The 14313-nt window shown below is 48.5% G+C and overlaps 1 protein-coding gene across 9 annotated transcripts; it reads right to left on the reverse strand.

The window, feature by feature from the left end:
- Positions 1-219: 219 nt before the first annotated feature.
- Positions 220-8744, reverse strand: AVPI1 (arginine vasopressin-induced 1). 9 transcript variants are annotated; one of them, XM_010833071.1, is made up of 4 exons: positions 8429-8741; positions 2600-2886; positions 1855-2300; positions 220-906 (listed from the first exon to the last, which is right to left on the reverse strand). In XM_010833071.1, exons 2-4 carry the CDS (start codon positions 2663-2665, stop codon positions 759-761), a joined length of 660 nt encoding a protein of 219 aa, XP_010831373.1. In that variant the 5' UTR covers positions 2666-2886; positions 8429-8741; the 3' UTR covers positions 220-758. The 9 variants fall into 9 exon arrangements, with proteins under 9 accessions (XP_010831373.1, XP_010831380.1, XP_010831379.1 ...); XM_010833078.1 differs by lacking the exon at positions 2600-2886 and having other exon boundaries at positions 1855-2149; positions 8070-8744; XM_010833077.1 differs by lacking the exon at positions 2600-2886 and having other exon boundaries at positions 1855-2149; positions 8429-8742.
- Positions 8745-14313: the final 5569 nt, after the last annotated feature.

Raw genomic sequence — 14313 nt, forward strand, 5'->3', positions numbered from 1 at the left:
GGGGTTTTCAGGAAACTTCAGTAATGCAAAAGGCATGGTTTGTGCAGCTGCGAAGCCGCCTCAGACTGGTTTGCCCACAGGGGTGAAGAGGGCAGTTGAGGAGCAAGTACCCACTGCATTGACTGCACTCATCCCACCCTGGGCCCGTTGCCCACTACGCAGCTCTGACTGTAATAGGAGCTGGTGGAGGGGCCAAAGACCCTTCTCCTCTCCTTGGACCAGGAGGCCAGCTCTATTTTCTCCTTCCTGGGAACTGCCCTCTCCTTGCAGTGGGCCCGAGCCTCACCCCCGGCTCCAGAGTGTCCATTTCCAGATCTTCCCCTTGCGTGACAGACTCACATAGCTCTCGGTGCACATGGTTTATTTTGCCACGTGAACTACGTTTTTCCTGTGCTGGCCTGAGGGGCAGGGGTGTGGGACGAGCTACTGGACCGTGGGCCACAGTTGTAGCAGGAGTAGTGGGACGCTGCGTCAGAGTGCCTGTCACTCGACTCCCAGGAAAACTATCCTGCAGCCCAGGCATAGTGTTAAACTGAGAAGGGCTGAGGCAGAAACGGGCACTGCTTTTCCTCAGTCTGGTGAGGAACGGGTCCGCTGTGACAGCTCAGTGGAAGCCTCCGGGCCTGTTCTGGCCCGCGCAGGCCAGTGGCAGCAGTGAGGCTGTTGTGAGGCTGTCTCTTCTTTGCCTTCCCCAGCCCTTTGGCAAAAGTCTCTGTGAATCCTGGGGAGGATACAGCCGGCCCGGCCCCTTCCCCGGCTCAGTGTCTGATTTGATGGAGGTAGCTTGTGGGTCCTGGCTTCCTCCAGTTCCGGCGGATCCGGGCGCTGGCCCTCCTAGAGTTCACATGCTGCTCACTGGAAGCCGTCTCCGTGGCACTGCTCTGCGGAGCGCAGGGCTCTGCAGTTCTGCAGGGAACAGTCATGTTAAGCCAACATCAGTAGGAAGGAAAGAACAGGGACTGAAGAGATTTTGGTCCTAATGAACTATTAAAGCACACTGTTCAGAGCCAAATGAGACCAGGGCTCTGGTCTCATCTCTGCCCCCAGAGAGCTGCATGACAAGGCATAGCTTTCAGACTGCTTTTCTGTAAGGGGAGTTGGACTAGATCAGAGGGTGTGACACTCTTGTGTTTCTCCACCCTCCTCATCCTGTCCTGTACAAGACCAGAGGGCAAGTAGCCTTCTTAAGATGATTCCGGCAGGGATTACTGATCAACTGAAATTCATAGGAGCAACAAAGCTCATCTGCTGCCCTGGCCCTGATGACCTCTGAAGGCCTGTTCAGATCTCGTGTTCTGACTGTGGGCACAGAGCATAACCCAGAGTGACTGCTTAGGCCACCTAGATGGTTCAGCTTGGTCTCTTGGGGGCTTGCTGTTCCTGAGTGGGCAGCGACCTAAGCAAAGAGGCGAAGGACTGGGGGAAATTTCAGGTGAAGTTTCTCAACTGTTTTTAACCCTTGATGCCTGTATGGTACTCCCCTATGCTATTTTCTCAGTAGTCCCACAGCTCAGATGATCACCCAGCTTATTTTTGAATGTTACCTGTTCAACAACAGGTAAATAGGATTTTTTTTCCCCCGTCCAAACCATAGTCCCTCCCTCGCTCCTGGTTCAGAACCTCTGTGAAATGAGGTGGCACTGAGTGGACCCAGGCACCCCTTCCCATGGGAGTTCACAGGGTCATAGGTGACCCCAGCAGTAACAGTCTCTTAAGTGCCAACCACACGGTAGGCACTGTGTAGACCTGGCAACAACCCCAATGGCAGGTACTTGACAGGGAGGCCAGGTGAGTGGCTTCAGGCCACACCAGCCGGGAAATGGAGGAGCGGGCCTGTCGTGCTCCATGGCCTACCTGAGCCTGCTGCAGTGGTGTACCGAGGGGCCTAGGGGCTTCTGCCGAGGGGGCCTCTTCCTGCGCAGCCTCTTCAAGGCCTCGGCCACACGATGGTCCCCTGCACACTCCCAGACGATCTGTGCCCGTTCCTCAGCCAGCTGGTCCCCACTGCGCTGAAACAGGCCCTGGATCTGCAGCAGCTCAGCGTCCTGGAAGATGTTGGCTGCGGCCTGCTTGCGGCCCCGGACCTCCGGGGGGGCCCGCCAGGGGGGTGGCTCGCTGACCACAGATGCAGGGGTGCCCATCCTGGGTGCTGAGGAAGGAGCAGGGAGGGATGTCAGCAGCTCAGTGGGCCCTTCCCAAGCCTGGGGGTCTTGACCAACACAAGGGCTTCTGGTGTTTCTGTTCTCCAGTAGCTGAAATAGAGTAAGTCTTGACTTGAAATCACTGATTTCCCGGGGCACCTTGGGGAGATAATAACGATAGTCAGACTTTACAGTGTTTACAAGCCTGACCTAGGTATTAAGGGTCACAGAAGGTAAGGATTGTGCATCTCCACTTTAGAGATGAAGATGCACACCTCAGATGTTAAATGACTTTCTCATGGACACAAAGCCATGTGTAAGTGCATAGCCAGAAGCAGAGGCCAAGTCTCTCTGGCTCCAGAGTCCACGCAGAGCCCAGGCCCGAGTGATAACACCCATAGCAGCTGAAATGTTTTAAGCACTCAGGTTGCAGGTACCCCCATAACAGCTGTACTCACATAACATCGTTGAATCATGAACGAGCACAACTGTCCTCGGAGGTAGATACTTTTTAACCTCCTCATGTCACAGATGAGGAAACTGAAGAACAATACGCTGATGCTGAGACCCAAGCTCTGTGGCACAGAGGCAAGTGAGGGGCTGTGGCCTTGGGCTCCACAGGCAGGAATCCGGCTTCCGGCCGCCTCTACCACTTACTGGCTAGGTGATCCTCCTCGCCTCCACTGCTTCCTGTGTAAACTTAATCAGCCATACAAGTACCTACTTCTTAGAGTCGCTGTGAGGACTGAGTGAAGACACAAAGCATTAAGACCATGCAAGATGTCCCACCAGTCTGCTTTTCCATCTGTAACACAGAAGAGCATCCTGTCTTCTATTTTCAAGCTCCTGGGGGGGAGGGGGGATGAGCCAAGTCCATATAATTTAAACAGGATGAAATAGACCAATCAGATCTAACCACAGTCCAAAGAACCACAGAGAGAAAGGTAGGGGCAGAAGAAAGGGCTACGGGATTGAAGTATCCTCTCAGTGCAAGAAGCTGAAATCTATGATAAGTTCAATAAAAGTTAGGCTTGGGCCAATGCCACACCCCACCCCCATATGCAAGAAATGAAAACAGAATTATCTCAGTTCTACGTAGTTTTTGGTGAATGGTAAAGGGATAAGAGGCTTACCCACCTTATCCTTGTCTTCACTACAGCCTGAAATGGCTATGGGATTGGAAAATAGACTGGAGACCAGAAGACCAAAGACTTGGCATTATACAGAACTCCCGGGCTTCCCAGTTAGCTCAGATGGTAAAGAATCTGCCCTCAATGTGGGAGACCAGGGTTCAATCCCTGGGTCAGGAAGATCCCCTGGAGAAGGTAATGGCAACCCACTCCAGTATTCTTGCCTGGAGAATTCCATGGACAGAGGAGCCTGGCAGGCTACAGTCCATGGGTTGCAAAGAGTAGGACACGACTGAGCAGCTAACACACCCAAGCTCTTCCTGGCTGTGACCTTAGGCAAGTTGTTCAATCTCTCTGGGCCTGCTTGCTCAACTAGAAAATGGGGCTAATAACACTTTTCAGGATTATTGTAAGGATTAAATGGGTCTAGTGTGTATCAGGTCCCCAGTGGGAGCTAAAGAAATACAAATGCCCCTCTTCTTGGCCTTCAGGACTTTTTCACTTACAGCAGGGGTGTAATGTGGACCCTCCTTTTCCTCTGAACAGTCTGGCCTGAGCCAGCTGAAGGCCTTGCCTGTGCTCCCTTCTCCCTGCACAGTCCTGAGCCTAATGAGGAAGGCCTGGTTGCTAAGTCAGATCCCACTATGCAGCTAATTACAGAGAGATCTGTCAGCCAGCGGCCAGCTTAAAAAAGAAAGAAATCAAATTTGAAATAAATTTAAATAAAAAATGTACATACTCAACTGTAAAAAGTACAAAGGATCAGAATCATATAAATAAGAGATTACCAGCTTCCTATCCTCAACCTACCCACCTGCAGACGTAACCCTGACTCTCACCTGCCTTTGATGCTCTTGAGAATTTGAGCCGTCTCTCCCTCCCATTCAGACTCCTCAGATATGACTGTTCCCCACCTGCCCTTGCCCTGGCCTTCCCTCCTCCTCACCTCAGTAGCCACCCTCCTTCTAATAATTTCTACACTCACCCTGTTTCTATCATAACCCGCTCTCTCTTTTGAAAAGATTTAGTAGCTAAAATAAACCTGCAGAAGACTTTCAGATAAATTAATTTTAAAAAAAATTGTGCTTTTTATCTGGAAAATGGGGATTTTAAAATCTGCCTTTCTGTAGGCACAATTATGGGAATCCAGTTAAGACCTAATATGTGTGGTAATTAAACCTCCAGAGCTGGATGATATCCTGTGACCAGAAAACAACAGTCACCAAGTCACACTTCCAGGCTGATAAAGAGAAGTAAAAGCTAACTACTATGGGGTGTTTGTCTTGCCAGGTGGCGCTAGTGGTAAAGAAACCGCCTGCCAGTGCAGGAGACATAAGAGACGCTGGTTCGATCCTTGGGTCAGGGAGATCCCCTGGAGGAGGGCGTGGAAACCCACGCCAGTATTCTTGCCTGGAGAATCCCATGGACAGAGAAGCCTGGTGGGCTACAAGTCCAAAGGGTGGCAAAGAGTCAGACACGACTGAAGCGACTAAACACGCACGCCGGGGGTATTTATTCTGAATCAGCAACGTGCATGATACCATTTCATCCTCAAAACCATTGTTAGGAATCAGGCACTGTTAACCTCATTGCCATTCATAGAGGACTAAAGAGGAGCTGAAATACATAGCCCTGAGCCCGAGCTCACCCTATCCTCAGGTGAGCCCTAGTCTAAGTGACTGCAGCCGGAGCTTTTGAATCACCAAGTTGCCCTCACAGCCTGGCAGCTCAAAGCACATTTCTTCCCATTATATCTGTGAAGACTGTTTCACTATTCTTTTCCAATTCATGTAGGGGAAAACTCGCCAGTAGAAAGGGAAGAAGGATGAATGTCCCACACCCCAGGTAAGAGTCAGGGCATGGAATTTGTTTTAATCTTCACTAGCGCCAAAGCTGTTTACAGGGTGACAGGCCGCCCCCAGCCTTGAAGCCGTGAACCCATGGCACTCTGACGGGGAAGAGCCCCAGCCTCCACAGAAGGAACCAGGAGCTGCTACGTGGCCCAGTGCACAGAGCTCTGGCTTGAGTCAGAGGACTAGCTTCGAGCCCTAGTGCTGCCTGCCACTCACTGGCTAAGACACCTCAGGCACTTCACATGGCCTCTGTGGGCCCTTCCTCTTACAGTTGAAAGGAAGGGTTTATTCTTATAGTCTCCGGGGCGTGTGCTGGTGTTGAGAGTCAATGATTCCATGACAAGGCTGGGTCCACACAGAAGTGGAGATGAGTTAGCTTCTCTGCCAGGGCCCAGGAGCTACATGTGTGGACACGTCTGTATAGTTAGGTGCCAGGGGACTCCCCTTTTCTGCCCTCCTTAGTCTTCCTTAGAGGCCAGACACTGTTGGGCTGCTGTGGGGTTAGGGTCTGGTAGAAGAAAGAACTCACTGCTCGAAAGCATTCTAGTGACCCAGACTGGCTGTGGCCAAGCCCAGAGTAGACTCCTAGGCTGGTCGGGGTGGTGGGAGAAGAGCTGATAGTCCTGCTCTGGGACTCAGGCAGTCTCACCCGCCCTTCAGAGAGATGGGTCATAGGATCAAATAGCAGCAGCTGTCTTAGGGAGGAAATGGCTCAGAGCCTGACTTTCCAGATGGTCCAGCCACCCACCTCTACCAGGGCTGCAAGGCCCTGCCTCCAGCAGTCAGTTACAGAGTTACAAACAAACCAACAAGGAACCGTGTGGGCCAGTCTGAGCCCCCAAGCCTCAACCATATCCTCGTGAACCTCGGGGAGGCCTTGGCAACTCCAGATTTTGAGGTCCCTCACTCCTGGCTTGGCCTCCCACCTTGGAATTCAGACAGCAGAGTGAGGCTGGGAATAAAAATCAGTGGATTCCAAGTAGGATTAGATGGTAAACTTTGAGAAAGCTGAATCAGAAGATTCAGGAGAAAATTTACTATCAGGAGAAAATTTCCTGTCTCATTCAATGTGTTACTTTCCCACTGATTTCCTGGACAAGACCTGAATCCAGGGAAGTTAGTGTGTACTTGAACAATGGCCCTTGTTTAAACTGGGAAATGAAACCATGGGGCTATTAAAAGGTTATAAATGGATCTTTCATTTCAGAGCTGGCATAAAAGATAGGCATGGATCTGTGAGCTAATGAGTAAAGACTAATTGCAAAATCCTTCAATTTGATCTAAACTAGCTTAAAAATGAACTCCCAAAGTAAATATCAAATGTTGAAATTGAAGTTCAACTTGTTTTGCAACAGGCAATAAAGGAACTGCTAAGCTCTGACAAAGAAATATATTTAAAAGTGACTCACCATGCACTGAATTTGCAGTACACAAATATGGTGTCCAACCGAGCGTTTTTTGTAATGTATGAAGCTCAGTTCAGAGAGCTTTTCACACTGTGGTCTCGGGGACGTGCAGGGAGCTATGGCAGGCACAACACACTCGTGTGACCTGGGCGGCAACTGAGCCCTCACTCACTCAGCTCACCCCCTTCAGATAGCACTGGTGATGATGATAATCTGTAACCAGAGGCCAAGGGCCTCTTAGGAAAAGAAAAAAAAAACCTGGAGGCTCTGGCCCAAGGCCCATATCAACATTTGTGGCCTTGGCCTGTTTCCCTGCCCACTGGACAGCAGCCAAAATCTGTGGCTCCTTCAAGCAGGAGGCTCAGTCCAAATGGCTATGTGGGTCCTGCCTCCCACAGGGCCTAGCTCAGGCAGTAGAGAACTAGACACAGGTTGGTCTACAATTCTGTGTCCCAGAAGGTAGAGAAAGGAAATGGACCCTTTTCCCAGGTCAATTCTCAGATATGACCTGAAAACAAACTCCTGCTAGATCTAGGAATAACTCTTCTGTAGAGTCCAAGAACCCTGAATTCTGGTTCTGCCATTGATAACTGAATACATTGGCAGGTCTTGGTTTTCCCCTGCCTCAATTTGCTCTTCATCAAAATGGTGAGAATAGATAACCCTTAGGGGATAGGAAGATTAATACTTTAGTATGCCAAGGATCTATCCCAGCACATTACATCATGAATGAATGATGGAAGGGAGTTGTTATTGCTGTTGTTTAGTCGCTAAGTCGTGTACAACTCTTTTGTGACCTCATGGACTGTAGTCCGCCAGGCTTGTCTGTCCATGGGATTTCCCAGGAAAGAATAGTGGAGTGGGTTGCCATTTCCTTCTCCAGGGGATCTCCCTAACCCAGGGACCGAACCTGTATCTCCTGCATTGGCAGGCAGATTCTTTTACCACTGACCTACCAGGGAAGCTGACGGGAGGGAGACAGGCTATTTAGCCTCCAGGGATTACAGAATCTCTGCCATTTTCATTCTCACTACTGTCATGACACTCCCTCAGAAAGGGCCTTCACTCTTGGGAGAAGAGAGTAAAGGGAGATAGGTTCATCTGTGGACTTTTAAATCATACCTGCAGTAGAGGCTCCCTGTCAAATGCAGAACAGCACTTCCTGAGAAGTAGTATCTTTAATCCTCTCAACACCCCTATGAGGAGGCACTATCCTTGTTACACCCATTTTACAGACGAGAAATCTGAGCTCAGAAAGGTTTGGTAACTTCCCAAAGTCACACAGATGGGTAGGTGATGAGACTGGGATGGGAACCCTAGTCTGATCCCAGCGCCCACACTCTCAACCACTGCTATTTTTGTTCCTGCCAGATGGCTGAGGAAGTCTTCATGGGGAGGAAGGACCCAGGAGGCTTTGAAATCTGCTATTTGCTTCTCCAGGGTTTGGAAGGTGCAGGGATCAAAGGCAGGTCTCCCAATACTGTGTGTCTGTGCCCTCAGCATTCCATGGTCCCGTGGGGAGTTAGAGCGATTACTCACCACGCAGGAGCGCAGAGCCAATAGACCTCAAATCGGGATAGGGTCAGCTAAGATGCGCCCACTCCAACCCCTTTCAACGTTTTCGAAAGGGCGAGCGCAGCTCTGAGCTTCCTGCCTTGATGGTGCTCACAAGGACCAGACGGCGTTCATCAACAGGACAAGACCTTGGGAGGGGGTATCCTGGCCGAGGTCACACGACGACACCACCAGAACGGGTCTGCCCCTAAGTCTTAGACGCGGCCGCTTCGCATGACGGGCCCTAACTGGACCTGGGAGTTCGGGTCTCAGCGACACCTCTGCTCTGACAGCCCTCCCACCCGCCTCCACCGCAGCAAAAGCTTGGCTGCCGACTTACGTACCTGGCCTCCCGAGGAGGGCCACCTCGGTCGCAGCCGCGGCTCCCCGGAGAAAGCGCTCCCCAGCCCCGGAACAGCCAATCCTCAGCCGAGCCTAGGTGAGAGCTCCCGGCGAGCCTTCCAAAATCGAACGCGGAGACACGGTGAGCCAATCGGCGGCCGTAAAGAGGCGAGGGGCGTGTCCCGGCTCCGCCCCCTTCTCTCCACTGGCCTGGAAATCAGAGTGCGAAAGGGCCCCAGGTCCAATTAGCGGCGGAGCAGCAGCGAGGGGAGTGCCCTCCCAGCCCTTTCCCTCCGCCCACTGCCACCCTCGCACTGCGCCCGGAGGTGCCCCTTTCATTGACGTCAGTCCTCCAGGAGAGCGCGGTTTTGCTGGCTCCGGAGTGGGGGCGGGGCTGCATTCCTGCCCCGGGGTGCGGCGAAGGCTGGCCCTGCCGGGTACACGTGACGGATGCCCCCCTGCTCTGGACCCGAGGCCTGTGCGCGCGGCGCCGTGTTCCTTGCTGCTGCGTGTGGCCCTCTGCAAACAGACTTGCAGCTCTTTGAACTCTACTCCACTTGTCTTCTGGCTCCAGCTTTGAGGGAGGAGAAGGGACAGTTAGTGCGGTAGTCAGACCTTTGGTTTCAAAACCAGAATGTCGTGGGTTCTAATCTTGAAATCGGGGAATTTACAGTTTAGCAAAATATTGAAAAACTAAAAACATTTAATTGTTTATTACAGTTGTGATAAACATTAGGAAGGAACCTAAGCTCCCTTGGGGAGGTCCTAGAGGCAGAGTAATATTTTTCTGTGAAGGAGGTGTTGAGATTGAACAGATGAAGAAGCCTGGATCTGGGAACAGAGGAGGGCACATGCTAAATAAGGCTAAGGTCAGGAGGTAACTTGATTGAGAAAGTCTTGAATGGAGGCCTGGAGTTAGGTCAGCGAGAGAGAGAGGTGGGGAATAGCACTGTATGTGTTTATTTAATAGACACTTTATAGCACTTACAATGTACCAGTAATGCCAGTCAGACTTTACAAATATTAACTCATTTCATCCTCATGACAAATTTGTGTTTATAGAAATTCACTTTGACTACAGCTTGAAACTTGGGTTGGAAGGGCAGGAGTGGATGTAGGGTGTCCAGTAGGCCCTTGATCAGTACTTGTTTGCTTCATTGGAAGACAAGTTATTTGTGCACTGGTTTAAAAATGGTCAACAAAGGGAGCCTGGGAGTAGGCAGCTGGGTCTCCCTGACTTCTTTTTCACTTCAGAGCTGACCTTTGTAGTCATTTGAGTTCTCTTCTGTAAGAGTTGCAAGGGGGGGAAGAATAAGAGCCAGCACATGGGACTTTGGGTCCCCTTTGGCTAGGTGGAGGGTATATTTGGGAGCTGTTCTTCCTCATCCCGAGGTCTCCAATTCTTGTGTCCTGAACAAAAACATTGGCAATTGCTTTGTTGTAGTTTAAAAGGGTTTTAACAGTGGTTTCTCTGTTGTTCCTGAAGCCCTGTGGAAATATTGAAAAGAATAAAGAAATCAGCAATGTTCATCTTCAATACAAAGTATTGCGAAACCTTTCAGTCAACTGCTTGGCTAAGGAGGGTACCATGCAGACATTTAAACCAAGAGGCTGGGCTTCTGAACCAGGAGCTCCTTCTACCCCATTCTCAGCAATAGAAAGGCCAAACTCTTGGCATATTTGTGCTTGAAGAGCTTAGGAACTCTGATGCCATGAGCTCTGATGAGCGTACCAGGATAGGAATTAGGAGCTTGTGGTTTCTGGGTCAGATGTGACTAAGGCTGGGTGGAGAATATCTGGTGTCTCCAAACATCTTTGCAGGCGTGTGACCATTGTGTGCTTACCATACAATGGAACAGTTTCCATTATTGCAGCTTTATGATTCAGTATTTCTGATGAGAAGATGAGGCGCTTCCATAATCGTGTGGGCATGCAAAAGTGGGGCATCTGGGATCCACAGAATGCCTCTGGAATCCACTCCCCAACAGGGCTCTGTTTAAAGAGGGAAAGAAGGACTACTACTCTGGGGAATGGAGTCTTGGGTAATTCAGACCAACATCTGGTTTTACCAGGGATCAGATTAAACTGAGACAATCTTAATTGGGTAGAATCTCCTTGGGAGAAATATTTGAGGGGCACCAAGAAACGCCATAATTGAGATAAATATTTTAATGCAATATCTTTAAAAATTAATGCAAAATATCTATGATGAATAAAATATCGACATTTGATGGCAACCCACACCAGTACTTTTGCCTGGAGAATCCCATGGACAGAGGAGCCTGGTGGGCCACAGTCCACGTGGTCACAAAGAGTCGGACACGACTGAAGCTACTTAGCACAGCACAACCTAAAGACAGGTTGTTGCTTGTTTTATGACCCTGCCTCATTTTTCATCGAGAACAGTCATTTCCAATCAGCCCATGGTTCCCAGGCAGGTCACCACTGTGTCCCCTGCCAGTTGGATTTATGAGTGTTGACAATAGTGTAGGAATAGATTGGCAACATGGAGATTTATATATGCTTGTGTTTTTTAATCATAGAGCTTTAATCCACTTTTTTCATTTGGTTCAAAATATGGAAAGATGTTTTGACAATTGTATCTAGGGATGCACGTTTTTCCTTTAGCCCTGAGCTCCAGTACGGCTCAGCAAGGTGCTCATTTTTAGGGGAATAGAGCCTAGGAAAGGGATTCTAGCTGCTCAACCTTAGGCAAATGACTTAACCTCTCTGCTTCTCTATTTTCTCATCTATGAAATGGAAATCATTATATTACCACCTCTGAGCAATGCTGTAAGGATGAGGTGAGTGCTATAGGCACAGTGCTTAATATAAACCTTGCTACAGATACTAGAGCGACATTCAGTGTCTACCCTCTCTATCCTGCAGGAATTGTTCCAGCAGCTGTACAGTCACAAATGGTCCCCCAGTGGGGTTGAGGCTTATTCCCATGGGTTTGTTGTTGCTGAATGTTCTGTTCTGGGGAGAGCAGAGAGAATTTCCACACTCAGCTGACAAGCAACAGTGACTCTTGAGTCAACTCCATTTTTATTGATAAATAATCTGGTCGTTTTAAACTTTTTAAAAAATGCCCTTCTGCTTAGGGCATTACACGAAGCAACTTATTACAACTTTCTTCTCTGAACTAACAGTCTGAAGAGACTGAAAATAACAAAGTCCTATAGGCAAATGGTGCATTATAGAAACATCTTTTTAAAAATACACCACTCATGTTAATCTAACATTCAAGGTCAATATTGTATTAGTCTGCTTGGGAGGCAAAAACAAAATACCACAGTGTCTGGGTGACTTAACAACAAAAGTTTATTTTCTTACAATTCTGGAGGCTGAGAAGTCCAGGATCAAGGTTCTGACTGACTCAGTTTCTGGTGAGATCTCTCTTCCTGACATGCAGACAGTGCCTGCTCACTGTGCCCTCACGTGGTGGTGAGAAAGAGAAAGATGCCTCTCTGATGTTTCTTCTTGCCGCTGCTAAGTCGCTTCGGTTGTGTCTGACTCTGTGCGACCCCAGAGACGGCAGCCCACCAGGCTCCCCCGTCCCTGGGATTCTCCAGGCAAGAACACTGGAGTGGGTTGCCATTTCCTTCTCCAATGCATGAAAGAGAAAAGTGAAAGTGAAGTCACTCAATTGTGTCCAACTTTTCGTGACCCCATGGACTACAGCCCACCAGGCTCCTCCGTCCATGGATTTTCCAGGCAAGAGTACTGGAGTGGGGTGCCATTGCCTTCTCCGGATGTTTCTTCTTATAAGGACACTAATCTTATCAGATCAGACTCTGCTCTTATGGATGTTCCCAGGTAACCTTAATGAATTCATTACTCTAAACACAGTCACAGGTTAGAGCTTCAGCATATGAATTTGGGACACAAGTCAGTCCATCAGTTCAGTTCAGTCGCTCAGTTGTGTCCAGCTCTTTGTGACCCCATGGACTGCAGCACATCAGGCCTCCCTGTCCATTACCAGCATCCAGAGCTTGCTCAAACTCATGTCATCCAGGACTTCCCTGGTGGTTCAGTGGCTGAGACTTCACACTCCCATGTAGGGGGCCCAGGTTCAATCCCTGATCAGGGAACTAGATCCCGCATGCCACAACTAAAGACCAAAGATCCTATGTGCCACAATTAAGACAGCCACATAAAGAAATAATAATAAATAAATAAAAATATAGATAAGTAGATACAGAATAAATACAGCTATAAATGTGTTTATATGTGTACATGTATGCATGTGTATATGTGTACACATATATAACCATGAACATACACAAACATACACATTTCCCATCTGTCTGCTGAAAGGGCTAGAAGCAATGACACTCGAAGAGGAATAAGCACACTTAGCACCAGTTATTGATTTCTCAATATCATTCTCCACAAAGGGTTCCTTGGATAAATGATTAATTCTACTTCTAGGATTGAGAGAGTTCAAGATGACCCTACACCATCTTGTGCAAGAAAATAAGGAAGTATTCACAGAATAATGGGGATGTGTCAAAAGGACTAGGAGTCAGATTGTAAGGGCTCCCATTAGCCAAACGGGGAACATCAAGATAAAATAGGACAGTAACAGATTATAACCCAATGAGCAAAAATAAGATTATATGTTTATAGTAATATAACTATTAAATAAGTAAACAGAGGAGAAGAGAAAGCTTATAGTAGGATGCCAGCTAATAAATGTAGAGGGAGCAGTGCAGTTGGGAAATCACTAATGCTTTCTAAAACAGCCATGTGGCCAATTACAAAAACAAGGACTACAGTAGTTTTGCGTATTTTCCCTCTTATATACATGGTATCTTTGTATATACTGACATTTTTTCTTCCTCTTTATGTTTTCATTTTACAAGTAAGTTGTTGGGAGTTAAGGTTACAATTTAGTCCTTATGTAACACTATATTTTCCAAATTATTACAAAATCTGAGAAGTATTTAGATTGGTTTTGGAGAGAGATGAGAATTGCTCATTTGTAAGAAAGATAGCTGTAATTCATTAGGTGGACATATGGAACTGTTTTATCATTGTATGGAACTCCAGATGTAGACAGAAGGTTGCATATGGAAGTTGAGTCCCTAAATACATACGTAACTGCCTATGTATTGCGCCACTTACCTCTGCGATAAGTGAGTCCATTAGATATTTCTCCTTTTCCGGCTGCTGCAGTGCTCAGCTTTGCAGGTAGAGGGAGCCGGCAAGACCTCCAGGAGGAAGGCCTCTCCTTGGTTGTGGAGCGCTTTTCACAACCGGCTCCTTCAGGTTGAGTCTTCTCCAGCGCCGCACAGGTGGAGCACATGTGGACTCTTCAGGGTCAGGTCCCGCTCAGGGGCTCCTGCCGCGTGGGGGGCTTCTTATCACTTGTATCCCACAGCACATGGCAGCCAGCAGTGCACAGTGGCCAGCAGCTTCCCTTGGCCCCCAGTTGAGAGGCTCTGCAGTGAGTTTTGAATTGCAGCAGCTCCTTGTGAAGAACTTCCCCCAGTACCACAGATGGCAGATTTCCAGCAGGTTCTGCCAGGATGCGTTGGTTTGCATATTAAAGAGGTACTCACAGACAAGATGCCTGCTATCTCTAGAAATTAGCTAACTCTGGGTGGTGTGCGTGAAGTGGGCAATCCCTCCCTAGGTTTGCAAGGTCCCAAATGTCAAAACATCACAGAAACAAAACAATACAGCAAATAATAAAACATGATAGATACACAGGAATTCAGAGTCCAGTGAGAGTGGCTTGTCTGTACCTCACAATGTTAGGACTTCATCTGGAAGTATTGAATGCAGAGGTTGACCAGATAGCTGAGGGTTGGAAGTCTTCCTTCTTTCCTGATGGCTCAGGGCTACCTGAGTTTTGGTGAGCAAGGAAGAAACTGCCTTG

The sequence above is a fragment of the Bison bison genome, unplaced genomic scaffold (genome assembly GCF_000754665.1).
Source record: "Bison bison bison isolate TAMUID 2011002044 unplaced genomic scaffold, Bison_UMD1.0 scf7180017862979, whole genome shotgun sequence".
Taxonomy (NCBI): Eukaryota; Metazoa; Chordata; class Mammalia; order Artiodactyla; family Bovidae; genus Bison; species Bison bison.